General features: G+C 48.2%; 1 protein-coding gene across 2 annotated transcripts in view; it reads right to left on the bottom strand.

Moving 5' to 3' along the window:
- Positions 1-20,204, bottom strand: part of LOC123771894 (solute carrier family 4 member 11) — a 427,825-nt gene that overhangs the window by 32,481 nt on the left and 375,140 nt on the right. For both annotated transcript variants that reach the window (XM_069324327.1, XM_069324328.1), the window contains exon 6: positions 13,189-13,312. In XM_069324327.1, coding sequence (XP_069180428.1) covers positions 13,189-13,312 — 124 coding nt within the window. The remainder of the gene's footprint in view (positions 1-13,188; positions 13,313-20,204) is intronic.

Raw genomic sequence — 20,204 nt, 5'->3', positions numbered from 1 at the left:
AACAAAAAAATTGAACAAATACCTAACTGTAAATCTGTACAGTAGCTTAGATTGTTTGCTGCACCAGAAGCAAACAGCCTCGTTTGGTCTGGTTGACCTTTGTTTATATTACCTCTGAATAAACATTAGATAGAGTGAATAAAATATGACTAAGGCAGCAGCCTGGAGATGAACTGGAGGGCCAGACATGGTCCAGGAGGGCCAGACATGGACCAGGAGGGCCAGACATGGTCCAGGAGGGCCAGACATGGACCAGGAGGGCCAGACATGGTCCAGGAGGGCCAGACATGGTCCAGGAGGGCCAGACATGGTCCAGGAGGGCCAGACATGGTCCAGGAGGGCCAGACATGGTCCAGGAGGGCCAGACATGGTCCAGGAGGGCCAGACATGGTCCAGGAGGGCCAGACATGGTCCAGGAGGGCCAGACATGATGTTGGAGGACCAGACATGGTCCAGGAGGGCCAGACATGGTCCAGGAGGGCCAGACATGGTCCAGGAGGGCCAGACATGGTCCAGGAGGGCCAGACATGATGTTGGAGGACCAGACATGGTCCAGGAGGGCCAGACATGGTCCAGGAGGGCCAGACATGGTCCAGGAGGGCCAGACATGGTCCAGGAGGGCCAGACATGGTCCAGGAGGGCCAGACATGATGTTGGAGGACCAGACATGGTCCAGGAGGGCCAGACATGGTCCAGGAGGGCCAGACATGGTCCAGGAGGGCCAGACATGGTCCAGGAGGGCCAGACATGATGTTGGAGGACCAGACATGGTCCAGGAGGGCCAGACATGGTCCAGGAGGGCCAGACATGATGTTGGAGGACCACACATGGTCCAGGAGGGCCAGACATGGTCCAGGAGGGCCAGACATGGTCCAGGAGGGCCAGACATGGTCCAGGAGGGCCAGACATGGTCCAGGAGGGCCAGACATGAACCAGGAGAGCCAGACATGGTCCAGTAGGGCCAGACATGGACCAGTAGGGCCAGACATGGTCCAGGAGGGCCAGACATGGACCAGGAGAGCCAGACATGGACCAGTAGGGCCAGACATGGACCAGTAGGGCCAGACATGGTCCAGGAGGGCCAGACATGGACCAGGAGAGCCAGACATGGACCAGGGTAGTGCCAAATGCTCCAGAGATAAGTGAAGTCTGGCCCAGGAAGCAAGGTACCAGATCCACTACTGTACTTTAACAATCATTTTGACCAATCAGAACTCAGGATAGAGCCAGAAGCGTCACGTGACCCCAGGGGGAAGGTATGTGATTGGTCCATCCCAAGCAACTCTTCCCCTGGAGGATAGAGTACCTGGGAATAGTTACTCTATCCTCCAGGGGTCACAACCTGCAGACCACTGTAAACATAACACAATCCTCACGGTCAAGAGGCGGGGGCCAGGAGCTAGAGAGCCAAAGGTGCTTCTATATTCACATCTCGAGTCTCGGTATTATCTTCCAGCTAAACAATTTACATTTGTGATCAACTATTTACATATTTTTAGTTTCCTATTATGCGGCTCAGGCAGGCACTGATGGAAAGGTCACCCGCTGGCCACAGAGCCCAATCGGTTCGACGTTCATTCCCACCCACCCCCCATATGGGGCAGGAGGACGTGGGGGTGAGGGAGGGTAGGAATTATCAGGGAAAGCGCCAAGCCATTACGACTATATAGCACTTGGAAGGGATCAAGATAAGGATTTGGGAAGGAATGGTGCCCAACCACTTAAGACAGTCGGGAATTGAACGCAGAACTGCATAGACTCTCACCAACCTCAACAGTATAAATAGGACCCTCAATAGGTTTTTCATAGGTCATATGTCCATGCTTCTAAACACTACTACTTAGCCACACACTGATACAATTAGCCAGCCACTCATACAATTAGCCACACACTGATACAATTAGCCAATCTCCAAGTACTCTCCTGTTTACAAGAATGAGTGACAAGGGAGCCAGTTACGATTTGATACAACGTAAGAAATGCGACTGTTTGGCGTAACCAGGAACGTGTGAACCCAGGCAACCCCCCTAACCTATCGAAGCTGCTGCATAGACAACGTCCATATTACGATGTTTTAAACATTTACTAACACTTCTGATTGCTAACGGACTGCGTAACAAATGCGACGTTTAGAAGAGGGACTTGAAGCTTGGCTTAAAGACACAGTTCCGCATGCGTTGAAGAAACAATATTTTCAAGACCGTGAGGAGCTGGAGGTGTCATCCATGTGGATGATGGGATGTGGAGATAGAGGGGATAGACGGGAGACAATACGCAGAGAAGAACCAACAGCTCAGTTCCCGCGTATCTGATGCTTGCCTGAGGCCATCAGCACGTCCATCTTCGCCTTCAAGAACGCCTTCAAGAACACGAGGGGGTCTAACACACTGTTGGTGCTTGCTTTTACCCCCTCCCCTCCTATCCTTTTCTCCCCATTTCCCTTGGTTACCCATCCCCTCTAGCCCCCCATAATCCCCATCCCCCACTAACACCCCCCCCTCCCTTAGCGTCGTCCGCCACACTAACCCAATTCTCGCAGCGATTTCGAGGCTATTCCGATAAATTTCGTGTGTATATCGCGGGGGACAATCGATAAATATGCCAATAGTGCTGGCTGATAGGAGGCGCTACAGTGTGCTTACCCAGTTGTGGTTGTGAGGGTTGAGCTCTGGCTCTTTGGTCCCGCCTCTGAACTTGTCAGTCAACAGGTGTACAGGTTCCTGAGCCTACTGGGCTCTATCATATCTACACTTGAAACTGTGTATGGAGTCAGCCTCCACTACATCACTGCCTAATCCATTCCACCTGTTAACTACTCTGACACTGAAAAAATTCTTTCTAACGTCTTTATGGCTCATTTGGGCACTTAATTTCCACCTGTGTCCCCTAGTGCGTGTGCCCCTTGTGGTAAATAGTCTGTTTTTATCTAACCTAATATGTGTGTGTGTGTGTGTGTGTGTGTGTGTGTGTGTGTTTGTGTGTGTGTTTTTGTTCATCTAGTTACGGCATCAGCTTCGAGCAATAGCTGTTAAGCCCAGCCTCTCAGCCTGCTTGGTGAACAGGTGCATCAGGGGAAAAGACGAAGGTGCCAAACTGTTTCCGTCCCATCCAGGGATTAAACCACAGTCCCCCCTCGCTTGCGAGCCGAGGACGCAGCCCACTGTGATACTGGAATAACAGAGCTTCACCTATTACGAGGTTATGTTCCACTTCAAGTGCACGACAAGAGGTATATATGTGACGGGGGGCGAGTGCCTAATGCCTGCACCAACAGTCTCATCACTCACGGTCCTCGGCCCTGATCCCCAGAATGCCTTCCGCACCGTTTGCCTTACTGCTTGCTGTTGCAAATCACTGGAAATGATGGGTCTAGCCGGGTTCTCCACGCGGTCTTGCTATTGACCCAGATGCACGGCTTCAGGCACGGCAGGAACGGTCTCACTGCACGGCAGAAACACGTGTCATTGCATGCCAGGAGCACGTGTCATTGCACAACAACTTCTCCACCTTACACCACCTTTCTATATCTCAAGATACCTCCGACACCCGTAAACCCAAACATTGTATTGGTCCAGTTCCCAGCAGAAGAGACACAGTGTGACTTGCTGGATCGAACGTAGTTATGCAACCATCCCTGTTCAACATATGTTCAGGGTATAGTTATTACATACTAACTTACCGCTTTTCCCTGGATAAGTGACTATTTACTTGTATATTTATGAGTAAAGTTACTCGATTTAATTATTCAAATCCCAGGACAGTACATGAGCTCAACGTGGCTAAGTTGAGCCCCCCGTCGCTCTACCAGCCAGACCACGATGCTCAAAAATAAGATCTCATAGCTGGCGGTGCTCTCAATCTGCCTCTCCGTTAAAAATACAACCGTTTTGCCTAACTAGAAACATACCAACCAACTGGCTTAACCCATGGAATTCGTTATATGCAAGGAAAACGTCGACATTACGGTGTTTTAATTTTGTACCAATACGTCTGTTTTTAGTCGACGGGGCAGAAAATGCGACACACAAAGCAACAGGACTATAGTACTCAGATGTAAACGTTCCCTGAAACTCTACAATGGTGTATACATTTCCAATCCATGTCTCGTAAATCCCAATCCACAACATCGTGAATAACAACATTTCGTTTCGATCTCTGAGGATAAGGGCTCTAGTTATGCCCAGTTTAGATCTTAGCATCAGCATCTTGGTCGTGTTGGTAGAGCGACAGCCTCGCATTTTACAGACCTGGGTTCTAATCCCTAATCATATACAGTGTTTATACAACACTGGAATGTATAATGTATAATTGTATGGGAGAGGATTGATTGCACATGACTTTTGAACCATAGACGGTAGGCTGGGTTGCCGAGCCACAGACAGAAACCTCCCTTGGGGGCGGTGCCGACGGGGAAAAAACTGGTAAAAGACTTGATAGACGGGAAGCAGAGGAGACAGGGAAGGCAACCCTCCCCCCACTGCCATCCCTGTCCATCTCCAACATTGATTTTGCTCTTTCGTTTAGTCTCCCTCTCTGGGGGTGACTTCGTTCTCTTTCTTGGGGTGACTTCGTTCTCTCTCTCTTTCTCTTGCGGTGACTTAGTTATTCCTCCCTGCGCCTCTTCCAACCATCTCTTCACCCCTCGCCGTCTGCCGTGAGGGGCAAGGAGTGAGGGGGGCCTAGGAGGGGGCGTGAGGGGGGGCAAGGGAATGATGACGGTGGAAGATGGGGCGATTGATTTTCCATTGATTACAAGTACATATATCTTTCACGGCTTCATGAGCGTTGAGGTCAGTGAAACCTCAGCAACAAGTATTCATTACCTCGGCAAAACAACAGTGTGGACCAAACCGGAGGGGATAATGCTCTGTAGCGCAACAAGAGCCTCAAGACCCCTTGAGAGAGAAAGGCGGGAAGAGGAGGGGGTCGTCGGGTGTGTATTGGTTCTCTCATCTTATACCATAAGACATCTGGGAATACATGCCACATATAACATCCCAGCCTCCTGTTTAGTACTTGTCGTAACTGTGTACTCCATAGTACCAATACTGACGTACTAAACAATTAGTTGAACTTTTGTACTATTCATTTTATAAACAGTACGAAAAACTGAAGCTAAAAAAACAAACTTAAATATTTCTAGGCCTAGTATGGTACACATGTGTAGTATATTAGGCCTCAGATAGCGTGTATTAGGTCTAGGGAGGTTAGATTAAGTTTAATTTGTCTTTGCAACAAGTAGAAAATCGTTTTCCGGTTTGTCCAAATTCAATAGTACCGATTTCTACTTTCTAATTGCGTTGTATGTCGGTATATGTACTATGGTCCTCATAGTTACTATAAGTACTATCAAAACGTATATACTCTATCGGGCTACGCTGTCGCTCCTTCACCGGGAGGTACCTGTGTGGTGTTTTCAGTGGCCTACCACCAGGGTCCACCAGGGTGGTACATTGAGGGTCTTCTGATGAAAGAAAACGTGCCCAACCGTTTCTGTCTCATCTGAGGAATGAACCCGGGTCTCTTGCCTGCGAGAAGACCAACACCAGGAGCCAATTTAATGGAGCTGCGCATGCGCGTGAAGGGGGTATTGAGTCTTCTTAAATACTGTATCGAGATCACTGGTGTGTTGCAGGATTGAACTCTTGAGTTCGTCCGCCTGTCCAAGGTTCTGAGTACAAGGGAGATCCTATTGATGTCTACACAATCTCATTCATATGTCTAACCTACGCTTGAAACACTCCATCGAACCACGAGTATTATCTGGTAATTTGTTCCATATATCAACATCTGTTACCAAACCAGTATTTACCCAGGTCTTTCCTAAATCTAAACTTATCCCATTTCCACCCATTAAAGGTGGTTCATTGTGCTCAGCACTCGAGCAAAAGTTCCAATTGGTCTCTTCCCCGACCTAAGACATCCCTTCAATGGCGTAAGTCGCCGTAATCTCTAGAAATATAATTCAAGACCACTCTGGTAATTGTGTGGAAGTGTTTAGCAACAGACACTAGTGCGTCCACGTGTGGTATACCAGGCGTCACGCCGGTGAGACCAGTGTCTCACACACCCTTTATCACCCTGTCCACCCCACCACCGGACAGCTCCACCCCACCACCGGACAACTCAGCACCCCACCACCGGACTGACGTATGCTTGTGTACTGTTCAATTCATGAGCTCTGCTAAATAGGGCATGTAATTGGGACACTGAGCCGATTATCGCCGTGCTTAAGCCAATTTAGACGTGCTTGAGAATAATTGATGCGACTGAAGGATCTACTCCCTCAACCCTCAGGAGTACTAACATAGCATCGCCCATGTACTCTCAACACTCAACTTCGTACTCCCAATTGTCAGAGTGCCACCTACATAGCACTCAGAATACTCTTTGAATCCACAGATCTCGGAGACATGATAGAGATGTATAAAATACTTTAGGGGGATTGAACCAATAGAGCAGGTTATAAGAGGCTGTCCGCCATTTTCTAATTTCAGCACAAGCTATGATAGGAAAATGGGACGTAAATCATTACATTAAGACAACCAGAGGTTAGAAAGGCCGAGTCCACGAGCTAAAGCTCGATCTCGCAGACACAAATAGGTGAGCGAGCACACCGGAGCCCCCATGGGGGGGGGGGAGTAGTGACGGCTTAGGTAATAGATTATAGATACACATGACCATAAATAAGATATATTGGTACCACCCGGTTTCGAGCGGATGGTTAGTGGGGGTTTGAGAGGGGGGAAGAAGGGGGAAGACAAAGGGGAAGAGGAGGAGGGGAGAAGAAGGTGGGGAGAGGGGGGGTGGGGGGGGAAGAGGAGGGACTAAACTAACATCAAATATTTCACAAACAAATAACCTACAGAGATCGAATGTCATTGTCGATTCCGGTATTTTGGTGGTGTGGCTGTGGACCCGATTGTTTCATGGGGATGTGGCTTGATGCTGGACGCTGTGGGCTGGCTGCCCGGTACTGTGGCTCCACTAGAACTGTGGCTTTACTGGTACTGTGGCTGCCCGGTACTGTGGCTTCACTAGAACTGTGGCTTTACTGGTACTGTGGCTGCCCGGTACTGTGGCTGCCCGGTACTGTGGCTCCACTAGAACTGTGGCTTTACTGGTACTGTGGCTGCCCGGTACTGTGGCTCCACTAGAACTGTGGCTTTACTGGTACTGTGGCTCCACTAGAACTGTGGCTGCCCGGTACTGTGGCTCCAGAGGTAGTGTGACTCAGGCGTAGAGTGGCCACCTCTACCCCGGTACTATTATTCTCTTTATAGTATGGCTATCCCGGTGGTTAATGAAACGTGGCGGCGTCCGTCCGTAGAGTTACGTGTGTGTGTGTGTTCACTTCTCTTTGTGCTCTCCTGTTTGTGCCTGCGGGATTGAGCTCTAGTTCTTGGACCCCGCTTTTCTAGCTGTCTGTTGTCTAATACCATGACTCTTGATCTATTTCTCTATCACGCCTGCTTGTAAAGTTATATAGGGAGTTGTCTCTCTACAATCTACTCTTTAGGTCATTCCAGTTTCTAACTTTCTAACTTTCTAACTTTTAAGGAAACTTTCTAACATCTCTGACACATCAGAGTTTCAAGTTTCCATCCGTGCCGCCCCCCCTTGTTCTATTGCTATTTATTGTAAACATTTCCTCTTTATCCACCCGGTCAATCCTAAGTATTATATATGTCTGAATCATGTCTCTTTCTCTTTTTTTATTCCTTTCTAGCATCGTCAGGTTTAGCTGCACCAGTCTCTCTCTCTATATACCTCATCCCTCGTAGCTCTGGGACGAGTCTCGTTGCAAAGTTCTGTACCTCTTCCGTGATTCTTCATGTGGTTTTTAAGATGGGGGGCTCCATGTTGGGGCGGCATACTCTTAAACTACCCTCACATAGGCGCTGTGTGTGTGGGGGAAGGAAAGGGGGGGGGGTTAGAGGGGAAGGCAACAGAGCTCATCCCTATCTCAGTCTCTCGCCAACACCACCACACACGAAAAAGATATCATAGGTTTCTCACAAGGAATGTGAGGAGGTGGCTCTTTGACCTGATGTTGTACGCTGGTATTGTGATGTTTTCATCACGGAGCTGCGGGTTAGAATGTCTATCAACCTTACCAAATCTAAAGTGACTTGAGAGAGACTGGGGAGAGACTGGGGAGAGACTGGGGAGAGACTTGAGAGAGACTGGGGAGAGACTGGGGAGAGGCGTTAACAATCAGGTTGGTAAAACCTCGGGGTTTCATCCCATTTTTTATTCTTAAATGTTTAGTGTGGTGGTGATTGGCCAGTGATTACTGGTGTACTCTTGCCAGGAGGTAAACATTACCTGGATGTCTGAGAGAGAGAGAGAGAGAGAGAGAGAGAGAGAGAGAGAGAGAGAGAGAGAGAGAGAGAGAGAGAGAGAGAGAGAGAGAGAGAGAGAGAGAGAGAGAGACAGAGAGAGAGAGAGAGAGAGAGACAGAGAGAGAGACAGAGACAGAGAGAGAGAGAGAGACAGAGAGAGAGAGAGAGACAGAGAGAGAGAGACAGACAGACAGACAAACAGAGAGGCAATCAAAACGAATACAAAAACATCACAGAAAAAGAACAAAGAACCGAGAAACAATAAAAGCGAAGAGAAGATGAGAACACACAAGACAAGACCAAGGGTAGTGTTGATGATGAAGAAGATCCTGGCCAACTGGTCAGGAGGAGAAGGAAGGAAGAGAAGGAAGGAGGAAGAAGGAGGAGGAGGCAGGAGACAGGAGGCAGGAGGAGCCGCCAAGGAGAGCAGAGAGGAGGGTTGAGAGGAGAGAGACGTGGTCTATCATACCCCACCATCACTACTCATGTCTCTCGCTCCCCGCACAATGGTCTCGACGCGGGGTGGGGGGGCGGCTGAGGTCGACCCACCCCCCACACACCCCACACCCGAGGTCTCCAATCACCACTAATCAACACCCCGAGGTCTTCAAACACCACTAATGAACACCCCGAGGTCTCCAATCACCACCAATCAACATCCCGAGGCCTCCAAACACCACCAATCAACACCCCGAGGCCTCCAATCACCACCAATCACCACCCCAAGGCCTCCAAACACCACCAATCAACACCCCAAGGCCTCCAATCAACACCAATCACCACCCCAAGGCTTCCAATCACCACCAATCAACACCCCGAAGCCTCCAATCACCACCAATCACCACCCCGAGGTGTTATAACAACCATTAAAGCCAGTAATGACTTCACAATCAAAACACTTAAATTCCACAGCCTTCGGCGGATTAAGACCAGACCACGCGGGCGCTATCTGTGACCTTGACCTCAGCCTGGCTCTCGTTCGAGGCACTGTAGGCGCGCACAAGAGCCATTGGTTATCCTCGAGAGTGCCGTAGAGCCACGAGTGCCACACACCCCAGCCTGGCACTGGATATAACGCGGGGGTCTCGAAGGACAACATTAACTACCAGTGGAACTAGTGGAATCGGGACCTTATCCGGAGCGCCGGAGGCCCACTATCTCAGCCACTTGTCCGGTGGTTGTGGTGGTTGTGGTGGTGGTTGTGGTGGTGGTTGTGGTGGTTGTGGTGGTGGTTGTGGTGGTTGTGGTGGTTGGTGGTGGTGGTTGTGGTGGTTGTGGTGGTGGTTGTGGTGGTTGTGGTGGTGGTTGTGGTGGTTGGTGTGTTGGTGGTGGTTGTGGTGGTGGTTGTGGTGGTTGTGGTGGTTGTGGTGGTTGTGGTGGTTGGTGTGTTGGTGGTGGTTGGTGGTGGTTGGTGGTGGTGGTTGGTGGTGGTGAAGAAAGGAGGATGTCGTGGATATCCTTGGATATCATCCAAGGAGGATGCCGACATCGGATTATTCCGGCCGGAAGACGAAAGGACATGACGTCAGTGCTACACCGGGGCTTCACGACGCTTCTTCACGACCCAGCTTCACGACCCAGATTCACGAGACAGTTTCACGAGAAGCGGCAGAAGCCCAAGAGGCAACGCGGACAAAATAACAAAAAACAGTTTTAACAGAGGACGGAGCGTGACGGGGTATAAATGTGACCCCTGTTGTTGTGTGAGGGGGGGCCAAGAGAGAGGGGGGGACGCCGCCCCCCGCCCCTCACAGCTCCCCCCCCCCACGACGCACACCATGACGCGTGAAGACGTACGCCAAGGATTGCGAGGGCGCAGTTGAAGAACGAGACAAAATCGCAGCGCTAATGCGTCGCATTTATCACGTTTATGACCAATCCGTTCAAGATGCGACGTTAAATAAAATCTAAGCGACGTAAAACTGACGTTTTCGGAGACATCTGCCTCGATGAGATAGGTTTTGGGGGGGGGTCCCGTGGCGCAGTGGTCAGCACAGTCGAATTGAAGTCCCACAGCTGAAAAGTACCTGGGTTCGATTCCCCGGGAGCAGAACAGAACCGTTTAGGCAGCGTTTCCTTTCATCTGAAGCCACCCACCCCCCCTGCTCAGTTGGCTGTAAATAGGTACCTGGGATATAGCTAACTGTTGTGATCTGCATGGGGACTGTCATTAGTTGGCCGAGTGGGACCTCGCTGGCCAAGGAGGACCTCGGTGGCCAAGGGAGACCTCGCTGGCCAAGGAGGACCTCGCTAAACCTTCGAGCAGATCTCTTGTCCTCGACTAAGACCAACTTGAGGGCGGGATACGAGGCAGCCGAGCTGGCAACTTCCCCCACACATAAACTTTTAAGAGCAATCAAGAAAGTGAAATTTCTTGTTTCAACATGAGAACTTAGGGATGATAATGCCCGTCATTGGGGACAGGATGCCTGTGTGTATATATATTTTTTTAGGCTTGTATCAAGCCCCCCCCTCCCCCCCAAGGGGGTGAAACTACTGACCCTGCGCAAAATGTAACTCCCAGGTATCTATTTACTCCTAGGTGGGTAAGGGGCATTAGATGAAAGGAAATTATTTCTGCTCCGGCCGGAATAGAACTCGGGATACCAGATTGTGAGTCGAGAATGAAGCCCACTGTACTACGGGGGACTCGGGTAGATAGAAGGAACTATCAGGGGGAAAGCGCCAAGCCATTACGACTATATAGCACTGGGAAGGGGTCAGGATAAGGATTTGGGATGGGACGGGGGAAAAGGAATGGTGCCCCAACCACTTGTGGACGGTCGGGGATTGAACGCCGACCTGCATGAAGCGAGACCTGGGTAGACAGAACAATAAGACACAGCAACTCCTGTCTCCAGAGAGAATGGATAAGGAACGACTACATAATTGGTGCTATTATCTACTCTCTATCCATGGTTAGATGGAAGAAGATACTTGATAACTTTAAAAAAAATGTAATAGAGAATAGAAGATATATGTGAAGGAACAGTCATTGAATTAGTCAACTGATAACCATATAACAGCAGCTTACGAACTGAAGTTCTAACCTGTCAATACAGGCAGGTGAGCACACGCACGCACGCACGCACACACACACACACACACACACACACACACACACACACACACACACACACACACACGCACACACACGTGTAGATATGATAGAGCCCAATAGGCTCAGGAACCTGTACACCAGTTGATTGACGGTTGAGAGGCGGGACCAAAGAGCCAGAGCTCAACCCCCGCAAGCACAACTAGGTGAGTACACACACACACACACACACACACACACACACACACACACATACACACACACACACACACACACACACACACACACACACACACACACACAGAAATATATGTAGTAGATATAATTAAAGAAAAATAGATTAGTTAGAAAGGCGGGGTCCAAGCGCTAATAGCTCGATTCTGCAGACACAAATAGTAAATACACGTACATGCATGCGTGAATGGAATCCATACCTTATAAAACATTAAACTAATACTGAAAAAAATACAGTGGTTTGCCACTAAACTAGTGCCGCAGCTTAGAGGGTTCAGTTACGAAGAGAGACTGAAGGCACTAGACCTCTCAACCATAGGGGCGGAACACAAGAAATAGAGGAGATATGATAACAACATACAAGATACCAAAGAGACTAGACAAACAGGTACAACAAGGCTAGTAGGCAGAGCACAAAGAGCTAAACCACACACACCAATAGTCACAGATAGCTAAGTATTGATAGGCAAGTACACGCGCGCACGCACACGCACGTCCCCCCCTAACCCCTCCCCCCCCCCCTCACACACCCTCCCTCCCCCCCTTAACACCCTCATTACCATATGAATTACCTTGTCAGTCTTGACGAAGGCCAATACCTAATTACATAACCCACATTCAAAGTCCACCACCACAAAGGCTGAAGTTCAGCCTTAAACAAGTGTGCGGCAGGAAGGGTTATCTACCTATCGGCCACTGACGGCCACTTGGTTGAATGGGCACATTCTGACCAACCCATTTTGCGTCGTGAAAACGGTTTCTAATATGACATTATGCGTTCCGGACACGGGGCCTAGTACGAAGCCTAGCATTCCTTGTACAAGCCTAGTACGAAGCCTAGCACCCCTTGTACAAGCCTAGTACGAAGCCTAGCACCCCTTGTACAAGCCTAGTACGAAGCCTAGCACCCCTTGTACAAGCCTAGTACGAAGCCTAGCACCCCTTGTACAAGCCTAGTACGAAGCCTAGCACCCCTTGTACAAGCCTAGTACGAAGCCTAGCACCCCTTGTACAAGCCTAGTACGAAGCCTAGCATCCCTTATTGACTTTAGAAAAAAAGTTAGAGGGGGGGATAACTGTTCTTTAGAGGGGAATGAAGAAATCTGGATTTTGTTATAGAGGTATTAAGATCACAGTCAATCCTTGTAGCTACGAGAAAATCAGGTAAGGCTTGTGGCATTCTGTCCCCCCATAGACGCGACATTCAGAGTCTTGACTTTGGCCACCTTTGACCATCTTGAGCCATTCAGATCACGGTCCCTTATCACCCTGCTTACTTTGTGCCTATCAATCTCTGAAGGGTCGTACTAATGACCGTGGTGACACTAAACATATTGACCAATCAGCAAGTATGCTTCGTTCCTGAACTTGGTTCAAGGCTAAAATGCATTTGATGTATACACAGACCAACAATCAGACTACATATCTAAAAGGTGAATACATTTTTGTCCACCCTGATGGGCTACGCAGGCATGGTATCGTTCCCTTACCGAGCCAAACAGATCATGGTATACTGACACCTCACCGAGCCAAACAGATCACGGTACTCACCTCCTTGCTGGGGCACAGGACCAGGATGAAAAGCTTGACCTGTTTGCTAGTCCTGCCCATGTTGGCCGGGTGTTTCAGCCTGGCGATGGCCACATGTCGACGCTGGAGCGAGGGCAGGTTACCTCTGTAACAAAGGTCAAGGGTCAGTACCCCTGCAACACAGGTCAGAGGTCAGTAACACTTAACACAGCCATTTATACCAGTACAAATCTGTCAATATTGCGTAGGTAAGACGTAATGAAGAAATATCACAACCCATCCTCCTGTTTCGATACAACTTTTGCTAAATATGTAGACCATTCTACATATAATGATGTATATAGTATATTTCACATATTTGTATTATATTAGGCCCTCAGCGTGTAATAGGCCAGGTTAGGCTTTTATTAACAACTAATGTAAAACCTTTTCCCAGCTTGTCCTAATTCAATAGTGCCAAATGTCTACTTTCTAATTCTCCGTTTAGGATGTAGGAACAGGAGAATGTTCTGATATATTCACACTCACACACCCCAGGAAGGAGCCCGTAGCAGCTGTCTAACTCCCAGGTACCTATTTACTGCTAGGTGAACAGGTTCATCAGGGTGAAAGAAACTGTGCCCATTTGTTTGTACCTCGGCTTGGAATCGAACCCGGGCCCTTAGGACTACGGGCCCTGAGGAGAGAGAGAGAGAGAGAGAGAGAGAGAGAGAGAGAGAGAGAGAGAGAGAGAGAGAGAGAGAGAGAGAGAGAGAGAGAGAGAGAGAGAGAGAGAGAGAGACAGAGAGAGACAGAGAGACAGAGAGAGACAGAGAGAGAGAGAGAGAGAGAGAGAGAGAGAGAGAGAGAGAGAGAGAGAGAGAGAGAGAGAGAGAGAGAGAGAGAGAGAGAGAGAGAGAGAGAGAGAGCCAGAGAGAGAGAGAGCCAGTCAACCCACATTTGAACCAGGAATGACTCAGAAACGATTTTTTCATATAAATGGAGTATGAAATGTTTTAGTTATCCTTATAAATTTGATATAGGCGCAAAGGGTTATTTAAAAAACAAATTGAACTTAGTATATACCGATTAATTTTAACTGGCAGTTATCAGTAAAAGTCGTAATGGGCACAAGAATTGCAATATTTAGAGGACAAAGAAAATATATTTACAAGACACAACCCAAAACCAATATAAACCCCTATAAGTATATACTCTCTCTTCTTCACTTACCTTGTATATTTTTATAACTATATAACTATAATTTATATAACTCTGGCACTCCCAAGATACTCTCTCAGTATCTGTTGACAGACGTCGGTCAAGCGTCTGACAGCTGGGTGGACAGCGCTTCGGATTCGTAGTCCTGAGGCTCCGGGTTCGATCCCCGGTGGAGGCGGAGACAAATGGGCAAAATGTTTCTTTCACCCTCATGAACCCCCTGTTCACCTAGCAGTAAATAGGTACCTGGGAGTTAGACAGGTGCTACGGGCTGCTTCCTAGGGGAGTGGAGGCCTGGTCGAGGACCGGGCCGCGGGGACGCTAAGCCCCGAAATCACCTCAAGATAACCTCAAGATAGCAATGATAACCAGCCAGCCCATCCTCCTAACGTTCCCCCAACGTCCAGAAACTGTCGTACTATAAAGTGCCCTTATCCTAACCAACCAGAGGACCCAAAACAGAAAACGGGTTGCTAGACAAACTATAATATTTATAAACCTGCTAAACAGGGAGATAATAAATGGGCGTATACCGCTTCCTGTTGAGTATACACGGGGGGGGGGGGGGAAGTTTACCACGATGTTCAAGGGGGGGGGGCCAGATTCACGAAGTAGTTTCGCAAGCACTTACGAACCTGGGGCCAGATTCACGAAGCATTTACGCAAGCACTTACGAACCTGGGGGTCAGATTCATGAAGCAGTTACGCAAGCACTTGAGAACCTGGGGCCCGATTCACGAAACATTTACGCAAGCACTTACGAACCTGGGGCCAGATTCACGAAGCATTTACGCAAGCACTTACGAACCTGGGGGTCAGATTCACGAAGCAGTTACGCAAGCACTTACGAACGTGCACATCTTTCCTCAATCTTTGACGGCTTTGGCTACATTTATTAAACAGTTTACAAGCATGAAAACTTGCCAATCAACTGTTGTTATTGTTATAAACAGCCTCCTGGTGCTTCGGAGCTCATTAACTGTTTAATAATTGTAAACAAAGCCGTCAAAGATTGAGAAAAGATGTACAGGTTCGTACGTGCTCGCGTAACTGCTTCGTGAATCTGGCCCCAGGTTCCTAAGTGCTTGCGTAACTGCTTCGTGAATCTGGCCCCAGGTTCGTAAGTGCTTGCGTAACTGCTTAGTGAATCTGGCCCCAGAACCAATGAAGTTCAATACTCGAATGACGTCATTAGAATGCAGAGGGACTTCAAATGTTGAAGAAGTGGGAACCTTTCTTTTTTGTTTTGGAGGGGGAAGGAATAGTTGAGAATAATGAGGTCAAATGCCATAATAATTGTGTTTTCTGTTCTCCAAGAGTGCAGTAATAGTTTTATTTTTTACATTTATTTTTGTTTTTCGAATGTGTATATGAGCCAGGACACTGGGTGTAGGGAGAGGGGGAATTGTGGGGTGAAATGAAGGGGGAGACATCTCTCTTGTTTGTCTCTCCCTCTCTCCCTCTTTCTCTCCATCCTGATTGGTCAAAGCTTCTGTCAAGCAATATTTATTATTCTCGTTTTCTTTACTGTCCTTTCAGGTGTAACTACTGCAAGGTGAGTGAGAAGGCCTCCTGTTTATCACACGTACTCAAATCCCTCTTAACTCTGTACCACGTAACTCCCAATATAGACCTCACTTTACTCCCAAACTCTGAAACCCAATTTACTATCCCTCCCTCTCCCCCCCTGTACTCCACCTTGGCTTCACACAACTAATATCAATACAAGTGGAAGACAACATTGCCAACTCTGCACCAATCTCAGCCAGAGCCTCAGTCTTTGTCTCATCAATGAAAAATTGCTACCCAAATACGACAGCGATTTATACAGATGGATCTGGCGTCCTCATGAACAACGTGCCCTCGGTCAGTAGCGCGGTTTGGATACCACAATACCATCAGAAGCAGGGATGGTGGTTACCAAACCAACTATCTATTTTCACAGCTGAATTTAGAGCAAGTTCTCGAAATATTCTCCAAAAAATACCCCTTCTAATACCAAGTTTTCCAAATATTCTCCAAAAAATACCCCTTCTAATACCAAGTTCTCCTAATATTCTCCAAAAATACCCCTTAGACCAAGTTCTCCAAATAATCACAACATTACCAGTTGGGATATATACAATCAGTAGTGACTCCAAGAGTGCGGTTCAGGCAATTACTCTTCAACAATGTGTAAGGAGTTTGTTTACCCATGTCTTCTATTTCTTCATGAACATCGATTGAACGGTTATGACACCTCTATCCAATGGGTGTCAGCGCATTGTGGTATTCTCCATAATGAACTTGTAGACCAACTAGCCAAAGCGATGCACAACACGGCTCCCATTATCCATCATGCAGTTCCCCATGTTGCACGTAAAGGAGCCTTCAAAAGATACCATCACCCAAGATTTTGCAACGAAATGGAAAACGTGATGCTCACCTTTGTACTATGGGTCCATTAACAAGAAATGGGAAACCTGGAAACATGTCAGATATAAAAGCAGAGAAATTGATGTACCGATGACCAGATTAAGGCTGGGACACACCACTCTAGCAGGACACAGCTTTAAGTACAGTTGATGTACTAAGTTCGTTGATGTCGTGGGGACATCAACAAACTCTGCATCCACTGTCAGGTGCCTGAAACAATCGAACACTATCTTCTGCACTGCTTCAGACATTATAGTGCTAGAGTAAATGTCAAACAAGTATTTATCGCTCTTAAAATACCCTTCACCATGGAGCATATATTAAGAGATGACCACTCGTTACAGGAAAAATACCAAATAGACAAAACACTGGGTAAATATCTCCAGTCGACCAACCATTTGGGCCCACATCTGACCCGTGGCACATCTATACCTGCCGCCATCAGCAGCGAAAGAGAAAACAACTGCTTGGCCGTAACACCAATAATCAACTGACGCCACACACACAGCATCCCACTCCACAGTGTGCCAAATCACCCTCTTAACACCCATACACCTCTGTTTAGTAGCCGCTCCTCAATCACCACCTCAAAACACTTTTAAAACCCTGTCATTGTCCACCTTAACGCGCCTCCTAACTGCTCCTACGATCAAGAAGAACTACCGGTGACGAACAAGGCAATTAGGGGTTGAGGTAACTTGGGAGAGCCAATCTACTCACTCTAATGACAAAGATCACCGGCTCACCTTCTTGAAGACGGCTCCATTACCATGATTGTACCTGGTAAATTATAGGTCTTCTTCCCGCGATGTTGTGGGCCCTCTAGGGGGGACACCTGTTGTGGGCCCTCTGGTGGGGACACCTGTTGTGGGCCCTCTGGTGGGGACACCTGTTGTGGGCCCTCTGGTGGGGACACCTGTTGTGGGCCCTCTGGTGGGGACACCTGTTGTCGGTCCTCTGGTGGGGACACCTGTTGTGGGCCCTCTGGTGGTGGGGACACCTGTCGTGGGCCCTCTGGTATCATAACATCGTCCAACAGAGGATATATACGAGAGAGCAAGTCCAACAGAGGATATATACGAGAGAGCAAATCCAACAGAGGATATATACGAGGGGAGCAAGTCCAACAGAGGATATATACGAGGGGAGCAAGTCCAACAGAGGATATATACGAGAGAGCAAGTCCAACAGAGGATATATACGAGGGGAGCAAGTCCAACAAAAGACATAAGAGCCGCCTGGAGAGTCATCTTTTGCCGCCTCAGTTGGAAGTTAAGTTACGGCCCAAACTGCTGCCACTGGCTTACATTTTCCTGGAATTTGCTGCTGCTGCTGCTGCTAAAGTTCTGCTAGAGCTGGAGAGCGACTGGTGTTGGTTTCCATCTTTCCTGGAGCATACCTGTAGAGGATCTCGAGAGTTGTTCTACTCCCCGAGTCCGGCCTGAGGCCAGACTACACACATCAACAGTGAAGAAATTGCAACTTTGGGTTAGCTTACGTAATGGTGGCCTCATTGGGCAGTTTACTGGCTCTCCAAGAATTGATTCGTCGTAGATAGACGATTCTTTAAGCCTGGAGTCGTCTTGGTGGGGTGAGTAAGAATGCAGGTAAAGCCACCAAGAACGTCGAATATGTCACGTATAGACTTTTTCGTGGATTATTTGGGATTGGACATTGATTTTGTAGATCATTGTAGCACCGATTAGCGAATTCCCGTTATGTGGTAAATGTTACTGTCCCTGCTGTAGGGTACTAGAGGGCCCTGAGGCACTAGAGGTCATGGGCACTAGAGGCCATGGGGCACTAGAGAGCCAGTGAAACAAATGTCCCAAACATTGCATGACATGAGAGAATGGGAGCTTGGACGTTGGTTCCTCTCCCAGAACACCTTACAGAAAATACAATTCTTTTGCTTGACAGCTGAATGCAAGCCACGTCCCAGCATGGAAGGGGAGACAGAGTGGGAGGGAGGGAGTGAGACAGAGAGGGAGGGAGACAGTGAGACAGAGAGAGAGGGAGGGAGTGAGTGAGACACAGAGGGAGAGAGTGAGATAAGGAGAGAGGGGGTAAAGTGGGGGACATGTCTAGAAATTCCTCCCAGACGACACCCGTCTCATCCCAGCACACGACACACAAAATAATTTACACCAACACCACAACAAAACATTGTATGAGACACAACTGTATCCAAGTGCGACACAGTGTCCATGTGTCAAAGGATAGTGCAGGGTGGCACTGTGCCGCACACCGTAGGCCTATCGTGGCCTACTTTACAGTGAATTTCATTAACAAAATGAGGGACAAAACACGCAACACTCCATGTTCAACACTTCGTAATTATCAGGGTTGAATTGTTCTGTGTCGAGGCGCGCAGGGGGGGGGGGGGGAGGGAGGGAGGGAGGGAGGGAGGGAGAGAGAGAGAGAGAGAGAGAGAGAGAGAGAGAGAGAGAGAGAGAGAGAGAGAGAGAGAGAGAGAGAGAGAGAGAGAGAGAGAGAGAGAGAGAGAGAGAGAGAGAGAGAGAGAGAGAGAGAGAGAGAGAGAGAGAGAGAGAAAGGGAAAGGAATTATCAGGGAGAAGGCGCTAAGCCATTACAACTATATAGCACTGGGAAGGGGTCAGGATAAGGATTAGGGATGGGACGGGGGAAAGGAATGGTGCCCAACCACTTGTGAACGGTCAACACGTTAAATTACACACAGCTACGAGTGTATTGCCCTGACCAAACATGAGGTAGACTTGCTTACAATCTACCCAACTGCTTGTCATAATCTACGTCAGTAGATTATGTCAGTAATCGTCAGCTTCTACCATTCATGCCGACAACTTTATCTAACTCTTATCTTATTAACGAGTCGCATAACAAAATTTGACATTACTGATTAAAATTTACAGTAAATGTTCCTTAAATTAATATTATTAATTATAATTTACAGTAAACCTTCCTTAATGCAATTTTGTTAATATATCTGTATCTAAAAATTAAAATGTCAGCCTGTTTGAAGTTGGAAGCTTGGAGGTGTGGCCTCACCCAACTTTGCACCATGATTCCCGGGGGTTCCGTGCCCAACATGATCAGGTAGAGGGGGGGGGGGGTCGGCAGAATTAGAAAGGGAACAGTGTACCGCGATCACATACCGAACCCCACGGCGGATTTTTGGCACTGATAGCCGGCCACACCTGGCTAGAGTGCGTGAGACTATCCCTTGGCGTCTGACGTCGGGAAACTGTGGGACAATTCTCTTTTCGTTCTAAGATTTACAAGATGGGCTCCGACTAGGTGGCTCTCTTCTGTCTCTCTCGAGTGAGAGAAGATGAGAAGAAAGAGTAGAATGGAGCAGAGTAGCAGGGTAGAGAAGAGAGACGGGGTAGGAGAGAGAGTGAGAGAGTAGAGAAGAGAGGAGGGAGCTCTCACACGCCATCA

The sequence above is a fragment of the Procambarus clarkii genome, chromosome 14 (genome assembly GCF_040958095.1).
Source record: "Procambarus clarkii isolate CNS0578487 chromosome 14, FALCON_Pclarkii_2.0, whole genome shotgun sequence".
In the NCBI taxonomy this organism is placed as follows: Eukaryota; Metazoa; Arthropoda; class Malacostraca; order Decapoda; family Cambaridae; genus Procambarus; species Procambarus clarkii.
Note: the sequence above shows the minus strand (reverse complement) of the source record. Positions and strands in the feature narration are given on the sequence as shown.